This window comes from Sus scrofa, chromosome 3 (genome assembly GCF_000003025.6).
Source record: "Sus scrofa isolate TJ Tabasco breed Duroc chromosome 3, Sscrofa11.1, whole genome shotgun sequence".
NCBI lineage: Eukaryota > Metazoa > Chordata > Mammalia > Artiodactyla > Suidae > Sus > Sus scrofa.
Genome location: NC_010445.4, coordinates 11,872,421 through 11,899,081, shown reverse-complemented (window position 1 = coordinate 11,899,081; position 26,661 = coordinate 11,872,421). Strand labels below are relative to the sequence as shown.

The following is a 26,661-nucleotide window of genomic DNA, read 5'->3' as shown; positions in this document are numbered from 1 at the left end:
TCTAACATAGGAAACGAGTATCCTGTTCTGGGTCTATTTAATGTTCATTTTCCACATTTTGTGCTTCCATGCGTGTGTGTGTGTGTGTGTGATTTTGCTGTTTAAAATGGTCATCAAATATAGTACTTAAGTGCTACCTGTGTTTCTAAGCGCAAGAAGGCTATGATGTGCCTTATGTAGAAAATACTAGTGTTAGCTACGCTTCCTTTCAGACATGAGTTACAATCAGTGCTGCTGCCTATGAGTTCAAACAATGTATCAACTCAAATATACACTGAGTTCCCAGGTGGTTCAGAGGGTTAAGGGTCCCCACGTTGTCACTGCTGTGGCTCTGATTACTCCTATGGTAGGGGTTGGATCCCCGGCCCAGAAACTTCTGCTAGCTGCGAGCATGGCTGAAAAAGAAGTAAGGCACACTACGTTAAATCTGAGCAACAGGTAAATATTTCTATTATCTTATTCTCCTTTTGGTATATTTAAAATAAATCTGTAACTTAAGTTTGATTAGATAACACTATAGTCATATTCAACTGTTTGCTGGAACGCCAGCACCACCTGATGGACAGCTCATGATTGGTTGGCAATGCCAATGACCCCATCAAAAGGTCAGTTAACAAATAACTCCAGGGCTTTAAGGCAGATTCACCGATCACTGGAATTGTGACCTCACCGCTTTAAAGCTACAAACTGCAATTTAATGAGTATCATATTAAATAACAGCAAGAGAGTATGTCCATGTTTGAGGGCGGTATCACGGCGTGAGACCAGACACCTGCAGCCACTCATCAAAGGCCGGGGATGGATGAGCACGGCTGGCCTAGAGCAGAAGGGGACTGAGAGCCTTCCAGCAAACTGTGCAGCGAACTGGATTTCATGGCACCGGAAACGGCAACTCCCACTTGGGGCGCTGCGGACACACGAGTCAAGGCTGCCTTCCAGGAAGCCAAAAAAAAAAAAAAAAAAAAAAAAAAGGGAAAAGAAAGAGAAAAAGGAGGGATAGTGGAGCGCAGGGCTTCGGCCGCCACCCACACGCAGCGTCCTCGCCTCATCGCGGTCACGGCCGCCGCCCTCGGCCCCCCGCCACTCCCGGGTGGCCCAGCCCTCGGACCCCGCGACCGGCAGGGCGCTGCCCGCCGGCGGGGACCTCAGGTGCGTACCCCGCCCCTGCCGCAGCCGCCATTAAGAGCGGGTGCTTTGCTTGGAACTCTCTACTCGCGGGCGTGGCGGAGGGTAGGTTGCCCTCCGAAGCGCGCGGCTGCAGCCCCCTTCCCCGCCCGCCCGACGGGGCCCGGAACCGGCTCCCCACGGGCAGGGCCCGCGGAGTGGGGGTGGGGCGGGAAAGCCCCGGCGCGGGGGCCGCGGTCGCACGCACAGAACGCGCATCACTCTCCCTTCTGATTGGCTGAGCGAAAGCGGTGGGGGCGGGGGCTGCCGGTTCTGGGCTCTCTGGGTCCCGGAGTGCGTGAGGTCAAGCTCCGGCTGGCGTACTTGGGAGTACACCGCTGCGTGCGGGCGAGCCTGATTGGTTAATTGGGGGGGCGGGGCGGGGCGGGGCGGCCGCTGTTGCCTAGTAACCGCGCCCTGCTCCACCGCAACGACTGGCCCACCCGCTGGGTTTTGTCCTGGGTGGGCTCAGTCGGGCACCCAGTAGCGGCCTGTCTGTGGGCATAAAACTAATTCAGAGGCCGGACGATGAGCTTCTGGCCCTAGATTAGAATCCCTCAGATTATGATTTAGAGATAAAAGAGAAAAAAAGACTTGCGGGACTATATTTCCCACCTTTCAAACAAAATAACAGCTTTATTGAAAAATGCCATGAAATCCACACTTGCAAAGTGTATAATCCAGCGGATTTTTTGTTTATTCACAGAGTTGCGCGACCATGACCACTAATGCCAGAATGTTTTCATCACCCAAAAAGAAAATCCATTTCCGTTAGGCAGTCATTTTCTTTTCCCATCCCAGCCCTGGACACAGCGAAGTATTTTCTGTCCGATGGCTCTGCCTATTCCAGCATTTCCTAAGCTCAGAATCATCAAAGGGAGTCTCTTGGATCTGGCTTCTTTGCTTCCTTCTTATGGCTGAATAATAATCCATTCAATGGGTATACCCCATTTCCATTTTCCCTCAATTGATGAATGTTTTTGGATTTTTACCACTTTTTGGCTATTATGAATACCGCTGTGAACATCCGTGTTCACTTTTTTTGCGTGGATGGTTTGTTTTGAGCTCCTAGATACATACCAAGGAGTGGAACTCCTGAGCCAAAAATATCACGTTTTAGTTTTGTGCTGGTAATTTGAAGTAAACAGATGTTTAGATATAAGATTGGAAATTGGCACAGTGGATATTGCTCACGGCTGCAGCTGAAGAACTGAGCAACCCTTCTCTTTTCTTCCCTCTGGAGAGGGAGGCTTGATCTGTGTGCCTTCAGAAGACACAGGGCTTGGCGCCAGGCTACTGCAGATGTGAATCCATTTGGGGCGGTTTAGCGACCCCACCCCCGTTTGCTGCCGGGAGCTCTGGGTCTTTGCCCACACCTGCTGCCTGGGCAGTCTCTTCCCTTATTCCCAGGTTGTTGACCCAGGACCCTGGACACTTTTGGGATTGTCTGGCTTTCCTTTTGCTTTTATTAGCTGCTATTCTGCTGTGTCTGTGGAAGTCTGTCTTACTTGAAACCCAGAATGTGGATTTTTTCCTAGTTTTCCCCTTGGCTTGCCTGCTGGCAGTGTATGTCTTGACACAGCAGGTGCTCATTACATTTAAAAACATTTTAGGAGTTCCTGTTGTGGCACAGTGGGAACGAATCTGACTGGTATCCATGAGGATGCAGGTTCAATCAGTGGCCTCGCTAAGTGGATGGGGGATCCGGTATTGTGGTGAGCTGTGGTGTAGGTTTCAGATGACCCAGTGTGGCTGTGGCTGTGGCTGTGGCAGGCAGCTGTAGCTCCAATTCGACCTCTAGCCTGGGAACTTCCATATGCCACAGGTTCAGCCCTAAAAACCAAAAAAAAAAAAAAAAAATTAAATTTGGCTGAAGTCCTTGATTATTACATTTTTTTTTCCTGCAACCACGACATGCAGAAGTTCCCTGGCCAGAGACTGAACCAATGCCACAGCAGTGACAATGCTAGATTCTTAAGCACTAGCCCTCCAGGGAACTCATTTATTAATCGTTTAAATTTGACTTTTTTTTTTCTGCTTTTTGACATTGAAAATACATATTGTTATTTCTAGTTCTCTTCCATACTCCCTGGTCAATCCAGAAGAAGAGTACCTGTTGTCTTAAAATTTGTTATTCTTTTTTTAGAATTTTTTTTCACTTTGAGTTATACTGACATGTTACATTGTATTGGTTTTAGGAATACAACCTAGCGATTTGATATATGCATGTTTTGTGAAATGATTACCACAATAAGTTTAGTCAATATCCGTCACCTTATATAGTTACATTTTTTTACTTCGTGGTAAGATCTCTGTCACAGCAACTTTCAAATGTAGTGCAGTACTATTAGCTATAGTCACGCTATACAGCACATCCCCAGGGCTTATTTTTTTATAACTGGGAATTCTTACTTTTTGACCTTTTGTACATTTCTGTTGAATGACGACTAAGTACGCTTGGGTTTGGAGTTTCCATTCACTGTAAGTCTGGGCTGAGGTGGCACCTTGGGAACTTGCTAATTAAAATCAAAGCCTCGGGGACCCTGGGGGAAAAATTAACTTTGGAAAGAACATCTAGAAACAGTTTAAAACAGAGCAGGACTCTATTTTAAGATTCCAGAGGTTTGATACAGCGAGTGGATGACATTCCAAATGATGAAAACTGTACGTGGTAGGTGGAAATGAATTCTAGACCAAGGATGGGCAGACTTACTTTGTGAAGGGTCAGATAATAAATACTTGCAGTTCTGAGGCCACATGGTCTCTGTCACATGCACGCAACCCTGCCTTTGCAGGAAAGTGGCCAAAGACAAGATGTAAACCAATGGGTGAGGCTGTGTTCCAATAAAATTTTATTTACAGAAGTAGGTCTGGATTTGATCTTTGCTTTTCATTCACAAAATATAACATTGAAAAGAAGAGCAAGTCCTCAAAGATTGCTGAGAAAACGGAGATCGGAGAGTTGTTTTGGTTTACATCTCCAGTTTTTAAAAAGCAAAAAGTTAAGCACTATATAAAATCTGTGATCTAAATGAACACAGCTGATGCCTTCCATCAGAATAGAGACGTTCATCCTGCTATAGGCTTTGGGGGTTTGAACTCTGCGACGCAGGCTCTCATTGTCAAGGATCTGTAGCTTTATTAGAATGTAATGAGGTTTTTTTTTTCCCCTCAGGGAAATGTTCTCAGGGTGGGAAACCACATGATTAGCTTATGATCATGGTTCATTAGTTTGGATGTTCTATTAATGCAAAGCGTGTTCTAAATCATAAAATACAGAAGACAAAGTGGAGTTCCTGGCGTGGCGCAGTGGAAACAATTCTGACTAGGAACCGTGGGGTTGCAGGTTCAATCCCTGGCCTCGCTCAGTGGGTTAAGGATCCGGTGTTGCTGTGAGCTGTGATGTAGGTCGCAGATAAGGCTCAGATCCTGCATTGCTGTGGCTGTGGTGTAGGCAATCAGCTGTAGCTCTGATTTGACCCCTAGCCTGGGAACCTCCATATGCCGTGAGTGTGGCCCTAAAAAGAAAAAAAGAAGACAAAGTGCCTGCCTCCATTTGTTAAGGGTGCAAATAGGAGTTCCCTGGTGGTGCAATGGGTTAAGGATCAACACTGCAGTAGCTCGGGTTGCTACTGTGGCCCAGGAACTAGGGATGCCGTGGGTGTGGCCAAAAAAGGATGCAAACAGAGCAATAATTATAAAACACTCATTTTAAAAATTATTGCTGGTAGGACAGTTTATGCCAACTGATAATACCGTTTTTGTTTCCACTTATTTCATTGACTTATTTTATTCTCTGTTAAAAAGCAGAGTTTGGGCATCACAGTCCTCTGGCTATAGCAGATGTTGATCAAGCAATTTCCTTTTTTGTTTTTTTTTTTTTGGCTACACCTGTAGCATGAATGAAGTTCCCAGGCCAGATATCAAACCCGTGCCACATCAGTGAGCCAGGCCACTACAGTGACCACCTGGATCCTTAACCCGATGCACCACAAGGGAATTCTGCAATTTACTTGTGTGTGTGTGTGTGTGTGTGTGTGTGTGTGTGTGTGTGTGTGTGTGTGTGTGTCTTTTTAGGACTGCACCTGTGGCATATGGAAGTTTCCAGGCTAGGGGTCAAATCAAAGCTACAGCTGCTGGCCTTATACCACAGCCACAGCAACTCGGGATCCCAGCCGTGTCTGCAACCTACACCAGAGCTCACAGCAACGCCGGATCCTTAACCCACTGAGCAAGGCCAGGGATCGAACCTGCATCCTCATGGATACTAGTCAGATTTGTTTCCACTGTGCCACAACAGGAACTCCATACTTTTGTGTTTTAGAGGAAAACTTTGGAGAAACTTTCTCTGTGGAAAGAATTGTGGGAAATCACAGTGAAACCAGCCATACATATGTTTAAAGGAGACCTCAACTATGGTTAAGTTATCAGCCTTCCAACGTAAGAGCATCTGACTTAGCTATGAGCATAAGCTAGGAGCCTGGAATATGTAAGTCCCTTCCGTGGGACCAGATCTCTGGTGGCTTTTCAGTGTGAGCATCTCACAAAACCGTGTCTGGTTCCAGTGTTTACAAATGCATGTCTGTCATTCGCCATGGCCCCTACCCTACTTCACGGGATGATTACTGGAAGAATTAATCATTAATGACCCATGTCGTTACTGCAGGGGAAAAACTGGCTCTGCAGGACTTAGCAAGAGGTCACAGAGAGGTCACAGTCAAGCCAGTATTCATGTCATCCACATGAGAGTCATCAAACGGTGGCTTTGAGGGTTCCAGTAGCTGCTAGGTGACCAGCCACATATGTTGTAAGGATTTAGAGAGACTGACACGTGTTAAAGTTATGGCTGGAAGACATGAACTCCAAAAACGTATCAATGGCAAAATTCTAAGAAAAAAGGAAGGGAGTTGCCGTTGTGGCTCAGCAGCAACCAACCCAACTAGTATCCATGAGGACACAGGTTCGATCCCTAGCCTCGCTCAGTGGGTGAAGGATCCGGTGTTGTTATGAGCTGTGCTGTAGGTGGCAGACACAGCTCGGATCTGCTGTGGCTGTGGCTGTGGTGTAGGCCAGCGGCTACAGCTCCGATTTGACCCCTCGCCTGGAAACTTCTATATTTAGGGCCATGGGTGCAGCCCTAAAAAGACCCAACCCCCCCCCCAAAAAAAAGAAAAAAAGGAAACCACCACCAAAGAGGGGGTGGAATTGTATAGATAACACAGAGCTAGCCAAGTCTGGTGGCAGATTGCAGAACTGCTTACCTGAAAAAATGCACAGCATCAGCAACTGCTGATAAAAAGCTAGAAAAGTCTCTCCCCTAAACAAAGAAATCATAGAAGAAAAATGTTCTCTCTGGGAAAGATATTTACTGCTTCCTTGGATAATGTTGACTGTACTTTTTTTTCATATGGAGGTTCCCAGGCTAGGGTTGAATTGGAGCTACAGCTGCTGGCCTATGCCACAGCCACAGCAACGCAGGATCCAAGCTGCGTCTTTGACCTATACCACAGCTCATGGCAACGCCAGATCCTTAATCCACTGAGCAAGGCCAGGGATCAAACCTGCAACCTCATGGTTCCTAGTCAGACTCATTTCCGCTGCACCACGATGGGAACTCCTTCGTCACCATTTTAAATAACAATAATGTATTAAAGAGCTTTGGTTTATCTTTCAAACAGTGCAATTTTACCCACATTAATCCTTTTTAAAATCAAATATTTGCTTTATTTTCGATAAAAATGGAACACATATTCAGTACATGTAAAGCTAATTTAAAAATCTCTATGAGGAGTTCCTGTTGTGCATTTTTGTATGCTGCAGGCACAGCCAAAAAAAGAAAAGAAAAGTTGCTCGTATAAAAACTTACTTTTTATGACCATTGAAATTATGAACCTGTAGCCACATCACCCCCAAATTCCTACAGTGTGTATTTCCTATAAACAAGAATACATTTCCTTATGACTGCAATTTTACAAAGTAAAATTAACCTTGATCCATTACAATACTAAGACCTCATTACGTTTTATCAGTTTTCTCTGTAGTGTTCACTATAGCAAAGGTACAGTACTTGCAAATTACACATAAAAAATTTGTTTCCAGAAACTTTAAAGAATTCTATAAACTCAATAGTATAAAATAAGAATCTAGTTTTCAGTCTAGTTTTTTGAATAGGCATATGACTAAAGAAGATGTATGGATGGCAGGTAAGCACAGGGGAAGATGCGTAGCATCATTAGCTATTAGGAAAATGCAGACTGACACTGCAGAATGATATTACTACCCACTGAGTTGTGGGTTTTTAAATTTTTTAATTTTTTTATTACGGTAGAGTTGATTTAAAATGTTCTGTCAATTTTTGCTAAAGTGACCCAGTCATACATATATATATATATACACACATTCTTTTTCATATGGAAGTTCCCAGGCTAGGGGTCAAATTGGAGCCACAGCCATGGCAATGCCAGATCTGAACTGCATCTGTGACTTACGCGGCAGCTTATGGCAACGCTGAATCCTTCACCCACTGAGCAAGGACAGGGATCGAATCTACATCAGGTTCTTCACCCACTGAACCACAGCAGGAACTCCCTACCCACCTATTTGAATGGCTAACTTTTTTTTAAAGCTGATAATTCGATGTGTTGACAAGGATGCAGAGCAACTGGAATTCTGATATATTAGTAGTAGGAATATCAAATGGTTCCTCTACTTTAGAAAACAGTTTGGTTTCTCACAAAGCTAAAAAAAAAATGCATAAGCTATATGACCCAGGAGTTCCACTGTGGTGCAGCGGAAATTAATGTGGCTAGCATCCGTGAGGATTCGGGTTTGATCCCTGGCCTCGCTTAGTGGGTTGGGAATCTGGCACCGCCATGAGCTGTGGTGTATGTCACAGACGAGGCTCAGATCTGGCACTGCTGTGTCTGTGACCCCTAGCCTGGGAACGTCCATATGCCGTGGAGCAGCCCTAAAAGCCCCCCCCCCCAAAAAAAAAGAGAGGGAGAAAAATGATTTTAAAAAAAGCCTATACCTGAATGATCATAGTGGCTTTATCCAAAATTACCAAAAAACTTTTAACGACCCAAAAGTTCTTTAACTGGCAAAAGGATAAAGACACTGCATTACAGCCATTCAATGGAATGTTCAGTGATACAAAAAATAAACTATTGAGACACCCAACAACACAGCATAGGATTCCACATATATGACATTCAGGAAGAGGCAAAACTAGGGGGACAGGAAACAGAGCAATTATTGCCAGAGGTTGGGGTGAAGGGTTTGGATGGACCACTGAGAGGCACAGAGCAATTTGGGGGTGATGGAACTGTTCTGTACCTCGATTTGAGTGGTGGCTACATGTCTTTATATTGGTTAAAATGTACAGAGCTGTACCTGTAAAGGGTAAACTTCAAGAGCTCCCTTGTGGTGCAGCGGGTTAAAGATCCCGCGTTGTCTCTGCTGCTGCTGTGGTATGGGTTCAGTCCCAAGATAAGAATACAAACAGATAAAAGGTTGAATTTTACTATATGTAAATTATACTTTAAAACCATTTTAAGGACACACAATGCCATGTTCAAGGGATGTTTTTCCGCATCGTGACCCACCCACATGTAATCATGTTACAACGCATCTTCCAGGCTCTTGAGCGGGAATGGGACACTATTAATAATTTACCTGCATGGCAGGTGCACCAGGACTGTCCTGGCCCAGGAGGCGTGGTCACTCTCCTCATGGGGCACCTACTCCTGAGATCCTTTATCTAAGCTCCCTGTGCTCTTTGCTTGGTTTGTCTGCTTCTCCACTGCGTTCCCAGCCCCTGCTCCGGCTTGAATCATCTCTGCATCCTGAGCAGGCTTCCTCCCCATTCTGTGTGCTTGCCTAGGCAAAATTTTTCCCTTAGAGGGTATGTGAGTATTAAAGTGGATGATCAGAAGTACTCGGGCACACAGTATGTGTTCAGTGAGTGTTAATTTCCTTGCTCTCCATCTAACTTCTCTTTGATTTCATTTGATTTTTTGATAGGGTTTTTTTTGTAGATAAAATTCACCTACCATATAATTCACCCATTTAAAGTGTACAATTCATGGAGTTCCTGTCGTGGCACAGCGGAAATGAATCCGACTAGGAGCCATGAGGTTGCAGGTTTGATCCCTGGCCTCGCTCAGTGGGTTAAGGATCCAGCGTTGCCATAAGCTGTGGTGTAGGTCGCAGATGCGGCTCGGATCCTGCATTGCTGTGGCTCTGGTGGAGGCCAGCAGCTACAGCTCCAATTCGACCCCTAGCCTGGGAACCTCCATGTGCTGCGGTGCGGCCCTCAAAAGACCAAAAAAAAAAAAAAAATTAAAAATTGCATTTAAAAAATAATAATAAAGTGTACAAAACAGTGGTATATGCACCAAGTGGGGCAATTATCACCCCTGTCAAGTTTAGAATATTTCATCACCCCAGTAGGAACCCTGTACCCTTGGCCGCCTTGCCTCCCAGCCCTAAGCAACCACTAATCTATTTTCTGTCTCTAGAGATTTCTCTATTCTGGACATTTCACATGGATCGATTCTCTAAGATGTGGTTCCCTTGACTTTAAAATGAGAGGTCTCATGAAAGGTTAGAAGTGAAAAGACCCTTCATAATAAGTGACTGATTTACTGTCTCTGTTCATAGAAGAGGAACCTGAGAGCAGCCCACTGGGGTCTCTGAGCTGGGCGGTGGTCTGGGGAACCCACAAGCTGGCTTTCCTGGCTTCCGGTTCTGGGAGGACCAGCCTGTCATGCTCTGTAAGGTTGTGTCCCCAGCCTGGTCTGGTCTGGGGTGTCCTCTGGTGTTCACTGTTTTATTTTGTTTTGTTTTAGGGCCGCACCTGCGGCATATGGACATTCCCAGGCTAAGGGTCAAATCAGAGCCAAAGCTGACGACCTACACACGGCTCACGGCAATGATGGATCCTTAACCTACAGGGATTAAACCTGTGTCCTCATGGATACTAGTCTGGTTCATTACCACTGTGGGAACTCCTGGTGTTCACCGTTCAGGCCTCTGTGCAATGGCAGTTTCTCTCTGGCAAAGGGAGGCGAGGACGCACTCACCGAGTTAGGGGTGCAGGGAATGTTCCATGAGCAGTCTTGCCTAAGGACTATCCAGGGAAATGGCCTCTTGGAGCAAAGAACAACCCGGCGAATTTCTGTTGTAATCCAGATGCAGCCATTTCTAGACAGCAAAAAGCCCCAAACCAAATGCATCCTTCTCCATCAAGCCTAACTGGACTTGGTCAGCTCCAGGGTTCTTCCCATGGAAAAGTACTAAGATGCTCCTGAAAAGTTCTGGTAATGATACAGCACCTCTCGCCTGTGGCATCCCCATGGGCTGTTGGTGTGGTGTCTATCCCATTTCTTTTTGTCTTTCTAGGGCTGCTCCTGCAGCATATGGAGGTTTCTAGGCTAGGGGTCCAATTGGAGCTACAGCTGCCGGCCTACACCACAGCCACAGCAACGTCAGATCCGAGCCTCGTCTGCAACTTACACCACAGCTCATGGCAACACTGGATCCTTAACCTGCGAGGCCAGGAATTGACCTGCAACCCCATGGTTCCAAGTCAGATTCGTTTCCATTGCGCCGCCACGGGAACTCCCGTCTCATTTTTTCGCACACACTGAATATGACTGACATCGTAACAGGTCCACGGCCCACGAAGATGAGAAATGGAAACAGCAGCAGACAGGAAATTGTTCTTGTGTTATGTTCTAGTTTTGCATGGACAAGTCACTGAGTTTGTAACATAAGAATACACCTGTTCCTTTTTTCATATAGGAATGAACATATTCTTTGGAGAAGGAGGGGCACACCAGAGCCATATGGAGGTTCCCAGGCTAGGGGTCAAATCAGAGCTGCAGCTGCCGGCCTACGCAAGAGCCCCAGCAGCATGGGATCCCAGCCACGTCTGCAACCTACACCACAGTTCATGGCAATGCCAGATCCTTAAGCCACTAAGCAAGGCCAGGGATTGAACCTGCATCCTCATAGATCCTAGTTGGGTTCATTACCACTGAGCCACAATGGGAACTCCATGAATGAACATATTCTGAGCTCCCAAAGTAACAAGGAGAGAACATAACCTAAGTGAATATTCTGATACATGGGAAAAATAGCTAAAAAGACCAAAAAAAAAGAAAAATAACCTGCCTTTGCTATTTCATACTTTTCGCTATGTATTTCCTCTGCCTGATGTCCTAAGGGATGATCATGGAATCCAGAACACGAGAGGAAAGCGTGTTTAAGGCCTAACACGTGTCCTTGCCGGGTGTTGCTTGCTGCTGTGTCTGACTCCAGCTTTGTTGCTGGAACAGAGTCCTTGCTATGACAAACCATATTCACCAACTTCTCTTTGGTCTCAAACATGGGTGTGATAACAGGAAGGGCTTGATTTTAAGACAACTATTTCAAAGCTTCAAATCGGGGCGTTCCCTAATGGTCTGCTGGTCAGCACTTGGTGCTTTTTCATCACGTGGCCCAGGGTCAATCCCCGGCCTGGCAATTGAGAACCCACCTCATGCCGCTGCATGCCACCACCAAAAATAAATAAATAAAATAAAGTAAATTAAAACTTCAGGAGTTCCCATCGTAGCTCATCGGAAATGAATCTCACTAGCACCCATGAGGACACAGGTTCAATCCCTGGCATAGCTTAGTGGATTAAGGATCCGGCTTTGCCATGAGCTGTGGTGTAGGCTGTAGATGTGGCTCAGATCCCACGTTGCTGTGGCTGTGGTATAGGCTGGCAGCTATGCCTCTGATTCGACTCCTCGCCTGGGAACCTCCATATGCTGCGGGTGCGGCCCTAAAAAAAAAAGCAAAAAAAAAAAAAAAGTAAATTAAAGCTTCAGGAGTTCCCATCGTGGCGCAGTGGTTAACGAATCCGACTAGGAACCATGAAGTTGTGGGTTTGGTCCCTGCCTTTGCTCAGTGGGTTAATGATCCGGCGTTGCCGTGAGCTGTAGGTCGCAGACGCAGCTCAGATCCCGCGTGGCTGTGGCTCTGGCGTAGGCCAGTGGCTACAGCTCCAATTCGACCCCTAGCCTGGGAACCTCCATATGCCGCAGAAGCGGCCCAAAAAATAGCAAAAAGACAAAAAAAAAAAAAAAAAAAAAAAAAAAACCTTCAGATCAGGGAGCTCCCATCATGGCTCAGCAGAAACGAATCTGATTAGAATCCATGAGGACACAGGTTCGATCCCTGGCCTCGCTCGGTGGGCTAAGGATCCAGCATTGTGGTTGGGATCTGGTGTTGGTGTGGCTGTGGTGTGGGCCAGTGGCTACAGCTCCAATTCAGCCCCTGGCCTGGGAGCTTCCATATGCTGTGAGTGTGGCCCGAAAAAGACCAAAAAAAAAAATTTCTTTTTCAGATTAAAGTGTATTTCCTTACCTGTTCACGGCCAGGTCATACCCAAGCTACAGCAGTGACAGTGCTGGATCCTTAATGAATGTGCCTGGTATGACATCATGCTCTGACATTCTGTTGCGTAATAGGGAGAGTTATAAGAAAATTTTAGCTCCAACCATTTGCATCCTTGTGGCTCTGCACATGTCCATCTATGATCTTTCTCGGGAAGATTACGGCTCTAATTTAGAGATCTGAGGCTCCTCAGGAGTCTTCAGAAAATTCAGGTAGATACATAGCTACATTTCTAGAATTCCTTTGCAGCCTGCTAGGTCCACTCAGATTGGCTAGGCAGGCTGTGGTTAAAACTACCACCAGGAGTTCCCGTTGTGGCGCAGTGGTTAACGAATCCGACTAGAAACCATGAGGTTGCAGGTTCGATCCCTGCCCTTGCTCAGTGGGTTAAGGATCCGGCACTGCCGTGAGCTGTGGTGTAGGTCGCAGATGTGGCTCGGATCCCGCGTTGCTGTGGCTCTGGCGTGGGCCAGTGACTACAGCTCCGATTAGACCCCTAGCCTGGGAGCCTCCATATGCCGCAGAAGCGGCCCTAGAAAAGGCAAAAAGACAAGAGAAAAAAAAAAAAAACTACCACCAGATCTCGGTGCATTCAAGGAGCAAGGATTGATTCCTTGCACTAGAGGTCTCTTGATGAGGTGCCTGTGGGTCTGTTCTAGAGTTTCCTCAATCTGGAACCAACCATAAAGAATGTCACAGATCCACTGAAGAGGAAGGGGGGAGTGTGCTGGAAACCTCTGCGTGGAAGTGATGTCATTTCCCCGCTGTCATTGGCCAACACAAGGCAGGTGGCCGCACGCCTTCAAGGGGGCAAGAAATCAAACCTCAGGCTCTGAAAGAAACGTCTGCAAATACTTCTGAACAGGCTTTATAGGATCAGCATACTTCACCCCTTCGATGTAGGATTCCTCCTACATACATATTTATATTTGTCTGTTTATCTTTTGCTTACAAATATAAATAAGCCAGCTATCGCAGGGGCAGGACACAATGACACGTATTTGCTTTACAAGGACTGAACCAGAGCCACAGCAGTGACAATGCCGGATCCTTAACCACAAGGCCACCAGGGAACTCCAAATGCTCTATTTCAAGGAACTCTCTTTATGGTGTTGGAGAAATTTTTTCAAAGAAACTTTTTCATGCTCACTTGATTTCATGCTTACTTGGTGAAAATTAGAATGAGCTTCCATGCAGGAGAAGTCCTAGGAGAGGAAGGAAGGGTTTTTTTTTCTTCCCATCTGTAGTACACAAACCCCCTTCTCTCCTGGGAGTTCCCTGGTGGCTCATCAGGTTGAGGACCTGTCGTCCCTGCTGTGGCATGGGTTTGATCCCTGGTCTGGGGAATTTCCACATGCTACAGGCACAGCCAAAAAAAAAAAAAAAAAAAAAATATATATATACATATATATATATATATATATATATATATATATAAAAAAAAAAACAAACCAAAACAACACCACCAGAAAACACCACTTCTCTCCTTTTCCTGTGTGTGTGGACCAGAAGGTGGTATCAGGCATGGCCATGCAGAAATCTAACAAAACAACACTGGATCAATAAGGGACATTACCATCCCGTCCTCTGCATCTGGGAAATAGTTAACAATAGTTAACATGCCTCGCCAGCTTAATATTTGAATTTACTTTATGAGAAGGCAGCATCTAGGTTAAATGGAAAATACACTATGCAAAGTTAGTGCTGCTATACGGAGATCTTAGGCAAATCACTTACTGTCTTTAGTGTCTGGGTTTTTTGTTTTTTTGTTTTTTTTTTTGTCGTCTTGCCATTTCTTGGGCTGCTCCCGCAGCATATGGAGGTTCCCAGGCTAGGGGTCGAATCAGAGCTGTAGCCACCAGTCTACGCCAGAGCCACAGCAACGTGGGATCCGAGCCATGTCTGCGACCTACACCACAGCTCACGGCAACACCGGATCCTTAACCCACTGAGCAAGAGCAGGGATCGAACCCGCAACCTCATGGTCCCTAGTCGGATTCGTTAACTACTGCGCCACGACGGGAACTCCTAGTGTCTAGTTTCTTCAAAGTTAGAGGATGTTTTGAACCAGCTGGGAGGACCTCACAGCTCCAGGAGCCGGACACTGAAGTTCCCCCACTCACGTTCTTAACGCTCCTCTCTCCTAGGGATCATGGCCCAAGTCGCAATGTCCACCCTGCCCGTCGAAAACGAGGAGTCCTCGGACAGCAGGATGGTGGTGACATTCCTCGTGTCTGCGCTGGAGTCCATGGTGAGGTGGCCTTGCAGGTTGATAACAATGTCACGTGGTTGGATCACTGCCAAAATAACAGAAGCGTCACCAGTGCTTTTGACTTCGGTGCTACAACGCTCAACTCCAGTGTTACGTGCTATCAGTGTATGCAGAGCCTTTTATATAGAGGATGATGGGCTTGGCAGAGTTAAGAAATCTCTTCTCAGGAAGTTCCTGTTGTGGCCCAGAGGGTTGAGAACCTGACGAATATCCATGCAGATGCAAGTTCGATCCCTGGCCTCAATCAGTGGGTTAAGGATCTGGCACTGCCATGAGTGCGCTGTGGGGTAGGTCGCACACGAGGCTTGGATCCCAAGTTGCTGTGGCTGTGGTGTAGGCCAGCAGCTGTAGCTCCGATTAGACCCCTAGCCTGGGAACTTCCGTAAGCCACGGGTGTGGTCTTAAAAAGCAAAATAAATACATAAATAGTTAAAAATAAATAAAAGGATATAATTCAAGGACAGTCAGATGGAAGAGATGTACAGGAAAAGTCTGGAATTTCCATGCCCTCTCCAAGGGTACAGTCTTCCCAAATCTTCACAGGTTCACCAACTCAAGCCCATCCTTTTGGGGTTGTATGGAGGCCTCATTACACAGGCATAAGCCATTGGCCATAGATTCAACCTCCAACCCCTTAGCTTCGTGGCCAGAACAGTGGAAGACAAACAAATATATATATATTTTAAATATACATTTCTTATTATAAACCACAAACATCACAAGTAGTTAATGAAAATGTTCTTCTCCAGGTTTTATTTTATTTCTTTGTCTTTTTATTTTATTTTTTTGGCATTTTCCACGGCTGCACCCTTGGCCTATGGAGGTTCCCAGGCTGGGGCTCTAATCGGAGCTGTAGCTGCTGGTCTACACCGCAGCCTCAGCAACACGGGATCCCAGCCTCATCTGCAACCTGCACCACAGCTCATGGCAACGCTGGATCCTTAATCCACTGAGCGAGGCCAGGAATCGAACCCGAAACCTCATGGTTCCTAGTCAGATTGTTTCCTCTGCGCCAGGATGGGAACTCTGGTTTTATGATATTAATGGTATTTGCCTGATATACATATTTTTTTCAAAGTGAAAGCAAACAATTCACTTGTGCTAAATGGATGGGAATAACGCGTTCAGGATATTAAACTTGTTTGTACACTGCACTTGCTTTTGTGGGCAAAATAAACAGTTTTCAATGCTAATGTGCTATTTTTCCCTAAACCTCTTTTCTGCAAGGAATCAAGTGTCTTGTGGCCATTATGCCAAGATATTCCTACAATGTTCATTTCAAATAGCATTTTCTAATCGTATTTTGCACCGTTCAGATATTTGTTTTGCTTGATACATTTGTTTTGGGTTTTTTCTTGGGGGTTTTTCTCATTCTAAAGAAGTCCTTGCTTTCGTATCAACTTTGTGGATTCTTCCTTAAGACGGACCTCTCAAGCCCCACAAAATCTGGATCTGCCCTCGTAGAGAACGTTTCATTCCTTTTTTTCCCCCCCATTTCAGTGTAAAGAGCTGGCCAAGTCCAAAGCAGAGGTGGCCTGCATCGCAATGTATGAGGCAGACGTGTTTGTCGTGGGCACGGAGAAGGGACGTGCTTTTGTGAACGCCAGGACGGATCTGCAGAAGGATTTTGCAAAATACTGTAAGTGCTAAGGATTTTTATCCTTTGTATCACGAATCTTAACATAGTTGCAGGCAAGACTTATGGAATGTTTGCTTCTAACACGTCAGAAGCATTATCCTAAAAATGATTCTGACCCATCCCTGTGGACTTAACACCGAGTCCAAGAAACACGGTTCGTGTATGCTGCACTGAGTCCTCAGCAGGGCTCTGGTTCTGTAGAATAAATTGGAAAAACGCACCGAGCAAATTCCTAATTTAATCCCTAAAATAAACCCACAGTGAAAAAAAATATTCTTCTCTTACCCTTTCCTAAAGGAAAGGGAAAAACTCCTTCAGGGCCCACTCGTAGTTGTGTGTTTTTGTTTTGTTTTGGTTTTCAGTTAGTAACCATTGCACTCTTTTCTCTTGTTCTTTCTTTAAAAAACTCTGGCACTTTCAGAGGCTTCGGTGTGCCAACATGAGTTTACAAGGAGCATTAGTGAGCGTATGCAGCCATTGGTGAGGGAAACGAGCCTAGTGTGTTAAAACCTGCACGTTGCAGAGTGATCACTCTACCCCTGTACCCTACACTGCCAGTCTTTAAATGAGCAATTCCCGGAGTTCCCGTCGTGGCTCAGGGGTTAACGAATCAGACTAGGAACCATGAGGTTGCGGATTTGATCCCTGGCCTTGCTCAGTGGGTTAAGGATCTGGTGTTGCTGTGAGCTGTGGTGTAGGTCATAGACACAGCTCAGATCCTACATTACTGTGGCTGTGGTGTAGGCCAGTGGCTACAGCTCTGATTTGACCCCTAGCTTGGGAACTTCCATATGCCACGGGAGCGGCCCTTGAAATGGCAAAAAGACAATAAATAAATAACAAATCAATCAATAAATAAGCAATTCTGTATTCCCTGAAACCAAGAAAGGGAAAAAAAAAAAAAGTTTATCAGAGGGTATACTGGCATACGTGTGTGTGTGTGTGTGTGTGTATAGCTTCTCCAAGGGTTGGCAAAGGGGATACATATATATGTGTGTGTATATATATGTACACACACTCTCTCTATATATATTCTCTACACACACACACACACACACACAACCTCTCTATATGTACACAGCTGACCCTGGAACAACATGGACTTGGAACTGCACAGGTTCATATATGTATGGATTTTTTTTCTTTCTTTTCAGTGCTCCCAATTTTATTTTTATTTAATGCTAAAAGTTAAAGAATAAAAAAGATACCGTACACCTGACAAATGACAGGTTGTAGGTAATATTTCCATGGTGTGATTTTACAATGGAATAACGTTGATATCTGAAATTACACTCACTGCAGTTGACATGAGTTTCATCATATATACAAAAAGTATCCCCTTCAACTAAAAAAAAAAAAAAGGAAAGATTAAAAGGTGGCACACTTTTTTTTTTTAGGGCCGCACTGGAGGCATATGGAAGTTCCCAGGCTAGGGGCTGAATCAGAGCTACAGCTGCTGGCCTACACCACAGCCACATCAGATCCGAGTCACGTCTGCACGTACACCACAGCTCACAGCAACCCCAGATCTTTAACCCACTGAGCAAGGCCAGGGATCGAACCCACATCCTCATGGATACTAGCTAGAGTCGGTTCCACTGAGCCATGACGGAACTCCAGTGACACACTTTAAAATGCTTGGCCAAGGAAAGGTATACAGTAAAAGCTGTAAACCATGTCTACGTTCTCATAACTTTTAATGTGAGGCCACATGAAAGACATACGTCTTTTAAATTCTATAAATTGTTAAAGCAAAAAAGGGCACGCTTCAACACCCCATCCCCTAATATTTTGAGTATTAACAGCACAGCAGAACTATTAGGATCTGGGAGTTCCCGTCGTGGCACAGTGGTTAACGAATCTGACTAGGAACCATGAGGGTGCAGGTTCGATCCCTGGCCTCGCTCAGTGGGTTAAGGATCCGGTGTTGCCATGAGCTGTGGTGTGGGTTGCAGACGTGGCTCAGATCCCGAGTTACTGTGGCTGTGGTGTAGGCCGGCGGCTACAGCTCCAATTCGACCTCTAGCCTGGGAACCTCTATATGCCAAGGGAGAGGCCATAGAAAAGGCAAAAAGACAAAAAAAAAAAAAGAGAGAGAGAGAAATATTAGGATCTGAAGTCTGATGCTGCCCATGTACAGCAAGTAGCTTTCTGACATCTCTATCCAGCTGGGCAGAATCTCTGCAATATGATCAGGTACAACAAAGGATCCAACCCATGTCCCCGTGCTAACTTTGTAACCTAAGAGAATGCCAGAAAAATAGCCTAGAGCAACACTCTCCAGCTGCAAGCCTTCTGCAAAGGCGACCCAAAGGCCAGGTGGGCTCTTATTTAAAAGAGTATCCTGGAGTTCCCGTCGTGGCACAGTGGCTAACGAATCCGACTAGGAACCATGAGGTTGCGGGTTCGGTCCCTGCCCTTGCTCAGTGGGTTAACGATCCGGCGTTGCCGTGAGCTGTGGTGTAGGTTGCAGACGCGGCTCGGATCCCGTGTTGCTGTGGCTCTGGCGTAGGCCGGTGGCTACAGCTCCGATTCAACCCCTAGCCTGGGAACCTCCATATGCCGCGGGAGCGGCCCAAGAAATAGCAACAACAACAACAAAAGACAAAAAGACAAAAAAATAAAATAAAATAAAATAAAAGAGTATCCGCAACACACAGCCCTTTAAAGCAGTTCATATTCTCCCTCTTCAACACCAGTGCAGAGAAGCCAGAGGCTGTCTTTTCCACAGCTGGACAGACTTCTTCAAAACAGCAGGATGGTTCTTGACAAATCTTGTTGGAAAGCCTAGCGTTAAGACTGCAACACACTCAGACAGCTACCACACATTAGCTCAAGTGACTGATCAACTTGTAACATCTACAAAGTCAAATTCCAGCTTACACTACAGTGCCTGGATGCACATTTATACAATAGACCATAATAGTTGAATTCTTGGAATTCCCTTTGTGGCTCGGGGTTTAAGGCACCCACCTAGGATCCAGGAGGATGCCAGTTTGACCTCTGGCCTCGCTCAGTGGGTTAAGGATCTGGGGTTGCTGTGAGCTGTGGTGTAGGCTGGCAGCTGTAGCTCCAATTTGACCCCTAGCCTGGGAACCTCCATATGCTGTGGGTGTGGCCCTAAAAAGACACACACATACAAAAAATATAGTTAGGTCTTTTTTGTAAAAACCAGTCTGATTCTTTTTTTTTTTTTTTTTTTGTCTTTTGTCTTTTGTCTTTTTTGTTGTTGTTATTGTTGTTATTGTTGCTATTTCTTGGGCCGCTCCCGCGGCATATGGAGGTTCCCAGGCTAGGGGTTGAATCGGAGCTGCAGCCACCGGCCTACGCCAGAGCCACAGCAACACGGGATCCGAGCCGCGTCTGCAACCTACACCACAGCTCACGGCAACGCCGGATCGTTAACCCACTGAGCAAGAGCGGGGATCGAACCCGCAACCTCATGGTTCCTAGTCGGATTCGTTAACCACTGCGCCACGACGGGAACTCCATAAAAACCAGTCTGATTCTTAACCCACTGAGGGAGGCCAGGGATTGGATCTACATCCTCACATAGACAACATCGGGTCCTTAACCCACTGAGCCCCAGTGGGAACTCCTAGTGTGTTCTCATTTTCTTCTCGCACTATTACTTGTCTCTCTCTATTCTTTCAGCTCATTGATGATCTCTATGTTAAATTCTTTGTCAGGTGGTTCATAGATCTACATTTCTTTAGGACTGGTGGCTGGAATTTCAGCTCGTTCCTTTGACCCTCAGTCCGGCTCGATGTTCTAGAACCTCTCAAACCTTTTTTTTTTTTTTTTTTTTTTTTTTTTTTTTGTCTTTTTGCCATTTCTTGGCAAAAAGCATATGGAGGTTCCCAGGCTAGGGGTCAAATCGGAGCTGTAGCTACCCGGCCTACACCACAGCCACAGCAATGCGGGATTCGACCCACGTCTGCGACACCACAGCTCACAGCAATGCCGGGTCGTTAACCCACTGAGCAAGACCAGGGATCGAACCTGCAACATCATGGTTCCTAGTCGGATTTGTTAACCACTGAGCCACGATGGGAACTTCAAGAACCTCTCAAACCTTTTTGAACCTCTTTCTCCCCCTAGTGTCTGCCCACAGAATTGCAGCTCTGAGTTAAGTAAGAGCAATTTGTTCCTCCAGCAACCCCTAGAAAGCCAGAATGTTGGCCACACAGTCCACTCTTTTGTTTCCATTCCAAAGGAGAAGCCCCCGTCTGGGGGTCCCTCCCAGCTGCTCTGCACTAAGACATGTGGAGGAAGAAGCACAACTAAGCCCACCAAACACTGGGAATCTTCCTAGCCCCATGTTGGCATCCCTTCTTGGTTTTCCCATGATTTGGTTGCCATAGCTTCTCAACTGGTTTCTGAAGTTCTCTCAAGAGGTGCTCTGGTCCTTCCATTCATTTGCTGTAATTGTGGAGGCAGGACGGCCTGTTGCTTCTTAGTCTGTCATCTTGCCAACATCACTGTCCTTGCTTTCGTTCTTCAAGAATATTAAAAAAAAATTTTTTATTGGCGTTCCCATTGTAGTGCAGCGGAAAAGAATCCGACTAGGAACCATGAAGTTGCAGGCTCGATCCCTGGCCTGTCTTAGTGGGTTAAGGATCTGGCACTGCCAGGAGCTGTGGTGTAGGTCACAGATGCGGCTCGGATCTGGCGTTGCTGTGGCTGTGGGGTAGGCTGGAGCTGTAGCTCCGATTCGACCCCTAGCCTGGGAACCTCCATACACCTTGAGTGTGGCCCTAAAAAGAAAAAAATACATATACATTGAAGTATAGTTGACTTACAAAGTTGTATTAGTTTCAAGTGTACAGCAAAGTGATTCAGTTATATGTACATATATACATACTTTTTCAGATTTTTTTCCATTACAGGTTGTTACAAGATATTGAATATAGTTCCCTGTGCCATACAGTAAGTCCTTGTTGCATCATGAAGAATAGTTTTACTCGATACGGCAAATAAATAGCTTGAGGAATTCCTGTTGTGGCTCAGTGGTAATGAACTTGACTAGTATCCATGAAGACACTGGTTTGATCCCTGGCCTCATTCAGTTGGTGAGGGATCCGGTGTTGCCATGAGCTGTAGTGTAGGTTGCAGATAAGGCTCAGATCCCGAGTTGCAGGGGCGTACGTCCGCAGCTGCAGCTCTGACTCAACCCCTGGCCTGGGAACTTCCATATGCCGTGGGTACGGCCTTAAAAAGCAAAAAAGAAAAGAAAGGAGGAAAGAAAATAGCTTAAGAGGCTTTTTTTCCTTCCAGTTCTTTAAAAGTTTCATTCCATTGTCTCCTGGCTGCCACTATTTTAGATACAAAGTCAGGTTAAAATTCTTTTTTTGGGGGGGTTCTTTTTAGGACCACACCCAAGGCATGTGGAGATTCCCAGGCTAGGGGTCCATTGGAGCTGTCGCTGCCAACCTATGCCAGAGCCAAAGCCACGCCAGATCCAAGCTGCATCTGCGACCCACACCACAGTTCATGGCAACGCCAGATCCTTAACCCACTGAGCAAGGCCAGGGATTGAACCCACAACCTCAGGGTTCCTAGTTGGATTCGTTTCCGCTGCACCACGATGGGAACTCCCCAGGATTCTTAATTTTGTGCCTCTGAAAGTCATGTATCTTTCTCTAGCTCCATCTAACCTTTGATTTTCATCCGTGTGTTCATGAAGAGCCTATTTGCGGCCTTGTTTTCACCCTGCGTGGCTGTGGAGCTTACTGAACCTGCAGGCCGACGTCTTCATCAGCGCTGGCCATGCTGGCCGTCGTCTCTTCAAATGTCTAGTCTGACCCCTTCGCTCCTTCATTTACACAGAGAAGAAAACATGCTGGGGTCTGACAGGCCAGGAAGACTCTGTCCCCTTTTCCCACCTTTGCTTTTTTGTATTCAAGCTTCCGATCGCCCGTGTTAAGGCCGTCTGGTGAGATTTTCAGTCCTAATCATTTTCCATTTCTAAAATTCCATTTTCGTCTTTTTTCCTTTTTTGGTGAGCGTTTTCATTTCTCTGTTGGAATGCCCCTTATATTCCCTTGCTGGGTTCTCCGCCCCATAAAGTCTTTCATGTATTTATAGCCGTTAAGTCTGGTCATTTCAACATCTGGGTTATTTACAGTTCTGCTGCTTTTTTTTTTTTTTTCGTCTTTTTAGGGCTGTGCCTCTGGCATAGGGAGGTTCCCAGGCGAGGGGTCCAACTGGAGCTGCAGCTGCCAGCCTACACCACAGCCACAGCCACACGGGATCCTTAACCCGCTGAATGAGGCCAGGGATCGAACCCGAGTCCTCATGGATACTAGTCAGGTTCATTGCCACTGAGCCATGATGGGAACTCCTGGGGTTCTGCTTCTACAGATTTTCTCTCTCTCTCTCTCTCCCTCAGTCGTGGATCACAGGTTCCTGCTTCTTCACCTTTCTCATTTTTGACTATATACTGGGAATGATAATGTAAAAATCTGCTACATAAAGCTGCCTTTTGTTCTGCCAGCAGTCAGATTAATGGCAGGTCGCCGGTCCCCACGTGGACGGGTCTGTTTGGTGCCGCCCTTTACCCCTTCGCCTCACAAGGAGTTTAACAAGCTTCCTGAACTTGGCGGAACCTGGATCCTAAACCCTGTCCTTCTGGCACCACACAGCTGTTTGGATGTCTGCTCAGCACCTGAGCCTCCAAATGTTGCTTTCCCTAAAGCCTCACCCTGAGCTTGCGCAATTTAGGGGCCGGTCCAGAATCTGAGGGAAGTTTCTGTGATGACACTGGGTCTCCCACCTCTGGGACTCACTCCTTTTCCAGGATTCGCCCTCCACGTCCAGCCCCAGCGGCCGTCCTGATACGGGGCATCGGTTTCCTTGTTCGGCTTAGACCGTGGCTTTTGGGTTAAGCCCTATTTCTCCCCAAGTCCCACAGGAAGTGAGGCGCTCCCACGGGGGAAAAACCGGGTTGGTATGATGCTCCCGCCCTGTGTGTGCTTCCTTTCTTTCGAGGATGACGGTCTGTCTTGTTTTTTGCCTCCAATGCTTTCAAGCGGGGGGATCTCATTAACATTTTGTCCAGAGTTTCTCACTGGGACTGGCACATGCATTCCACATTGGAATACAACATGTGGCTCTTGAATATGTGATGGGTTCTATCTTTTGTTGGTTCGTTTGTTTTTTATTTTTTTGGCCACACCCACGGCATGTGAAAGTTCCTGGGCCAGGGATCGAACTTGTGCCACAGCAGTGACAAGGCCAGATCCTTTAACCACGAGCCCAGCAGGGAACTCTGTCTTTTTTTTTTCCCCCTTGAATGGAATTTTTTTCTTTTTAAAGCATTGTGTTAGTTTCAAGTGTACAGTGCAGTGATTCAGATATATATATCAGATATATAGATATAATGATTCAGATACATATAGATAGGTGGATAGAGACAGGTAGATATTCTTTTTTAGATTATTTTCCGTTATATGTTATTACCAGATACTGAGTATAGCTCCCTGTGCTATACAGTGGGTCCTTGCTGTTTACCTGTTTTATACATGCAGTATGTATATGTTAATCCCCAACTCCCAATTTAACTCTCTCCACCCCCGTGGGGGTTGTTTCTTTAGACGTTGTCTCGGAAGTAAGGAAAAATGACCGTAAACTTGCATCAAAACCACATTTATCTTCCATCTGAACTTAGAAACCAGCTCCCTGTGGAATAAGTGTTTATGCATGAATTGAATCTGCAGAACAGCAGGAATTCAGAATCAACCGAAGTGTTATAGGTGCTTTTACCCGTCAAACAAGACGGAGTGAGCCAGGGACGGGCTAGCTTTTTCTGGAACAGCAGATAGTAAGTACGTTAGTCTCTGTGAGTCATGACAGCCCCGCAGAGCCCCTCAGCTTGCTTTTGTAGGGTGAAACCAGCAACAGGCAACACACATATTACGTGTACATCAGACAGAGAAAGACAAACACCCTATGCTATCACTTATATGTGGAATGTACACTATGACACCAGTGAACTTAGCTATAAAGCAGAAACAGACTCACGGACAGAGAGAACAGCCTTGCGGTTGCCAGGGGGTGGCGGGAGGTGGAAGAGGGCTGGATTGAGAGTCTGGGATTAGTCGATGCAAACGGTTACCTAGAGAGAAGGAACACAGAACAGGGTCCTTCTGTAGAGCACGGGGAGCTATAGTCCTAAGGGAGACGCGTATGAAGAGGGATTGTATCTGTGCATCATGCAGCTACTTTCCTGTAGAGCAGAGATTAACACAGTATTATGAATCATCTATAGTTCAATCAAATAAATTGTCTAAAAGAAAGAAAGAGGCCGCACATCAGTGAATGTACCTGGGCCGTAAAAAGTTATTTAGGCTGCTGAAATTTGAATTTAGTGTTTAGTGTTATTCTGAACTTAGTTAACCATTTCCAAATCGAAAACACCCTTCTTTGCTCCCAGACCATACAGAGACAGGCCGTGGGCAGGACGTGGCATAAACCTCCCCGGTTTACTCACCCCTGGAGTAGGCCTGCAGGTAACAGGATCCATACCCTCCGTCTAGTCCCCTCTCACTTTACCTGCGCGCCGCAATTGTGTGAACGGCCAAACACACGTAGGTTTTCACCTGCTTCCTTGTTTTAGCCAAATCGGTTCTGTTCCGTTTTGTTTTGTTTGGCCTTTTAGGGCCACATGCACAGCATATGGCAGGTCCCAGGCGAGGGGTCGCATCAGAGCTACAGCTGCAGGTCTCCGCCACAGCCACAGCCACAGCCGCATAGGGGCCAAGCCGCCGCATGACTGAGGCCGGGGGGTGGATCCCGCATCCTCACGACTATGAGTCAGATTTGTTTCTGCTGCGCCACAGTGATGACGACATTGGTTCTGAAATGGAAACAGGCATAGGGATTGCTTGGCACAACTGTTTACACGAGGCTATATGTTCTGTACGTCCTGGATGTCTGAGCATTTTCAGGTGGCATTTTGTCTGTCCACGATATTTGCCTTACCTTTGACCTGAGAACGTAACCCCATCATATGAGCCTCTCTGGCCCAAGAAGCTGCTTTAACCATTTTCAAGTTCTGGCCTGTCCTCCGAGTCCACCCTTCCCTGTCCTGCCTTGTGATGCTGGAGCAGGGCCCCGTGAACAGCGCTTCCTCGGCACCTGGCACAGGGCCCACCTTGGAGGCTCAGGAGGTCCCTGGAGGAAGAAGGCGCTTCCCTTGCCATTTCCAGTAGGTTCTCACTTGCTTGCACCTGCAGCACGGGGTGACCAACAGCAGCTGGGGCTCTCAGGGGTCACCCCTGGCACACACAACGTCCAGTCAGCTGCCCTGGCCAGCTTCCCAGCCTCTCACAGAAGTCCCAGAAAGTTCCAGAAGAATCGGGAGAATCTCAGGAGTACCACGCCCACAGGCAGTCTCGCAGGGAGTCAGTTCCCCCAGTGCCTGAGAAGGGGGCCTTCCAGAAAGTTCTGCTGGCCTCACCCCACAGGTGGTTTCCAGACGTCTATCCCCACCCCAGAGACCAGCTTCCTTGCAGCAACTAGGGGTTGAATCACAGCCACAACAACTCGGGATCCAAGCCATGTCTGCGACCTACACCCCAGCTCACGGCAATGCTGGATCCTTAACCCACTGAGCGGGGCCGGGGATGGAACCCGAGTCTTCATGGATACTAGTCGGATCCATTTCTGCCTGCACCACCACGGGAACTCCACGACAGCTCATCCTACCGGCAGTTTCCTCTGGCGCCTCCAGAGGGCGGGTCCCTGGTGGCCAGCCCCAGCTTGCGGCACCCCTGCATTTCCTGCCTGCTCCCCAGAGGCGGGGTGGGGTGGGGTGGGTGCCTCCCAGAATTAGTTCCTCCCTCAGCCCTCGCAGTAGCTGCTGCTCCTCTGCCTGTTACTCGTCTAGTCTTTACCCCTGTCATCCCTGTCACTAATCCCGCTATCAAACTTTCCATGTTCAAATCAATCCTGACTGACCCTGATTAAAACAATCCTTCAGGAGTTCCCGTCGTGGCGCAGTGGTGAACGAATCCGACTAGGAACCATGAGGTGGCGGGTTCGATCCCTGCCCTTGCTCAGCAGGTTAACGATCCGCCGTTGCCGTGAGCTGTGGTGTAGGTTGCAGACGCGGCTCGGATCCCGCGTTGCTGTGGCTCTG

The 26,661-nt window shown here is 46.7% G+C and overlaps 1 protein-coding gene across 4 annotated transcripts in view; it reads left to right on the top strand.

Moving 5' to 3' along the window:
- The window catches only part of LOC100620992 (general transcription factor II-I repeat domain-containing protein 2), a 56,504-nt gene continuing 30,468 nt past the window's right edge, over nt 626-26,661 (top strand). For all 4 annotated transcript variants that reach the window (XM_013995562.1, XM_013995561.1, XM_013995560.1 and 1 more), the window contains exons 1-3: nt 626-1,149; nt 14,757-14,860; nt 16,382-16,520. In XM_013995562.1, the coding sequence (XP_013851016.1) occupies nt 14,762-14,860; nt 16,382-16,520 (238 nt within the window). In that variant the 5' untranslated portion in view covers nt 626-1,149; nt 14,757-14,761. The remainder of the gene's footprint in view (nt 1,150-14,756; nt 14,861-16,381; nt 16,521-26,661) is intronic.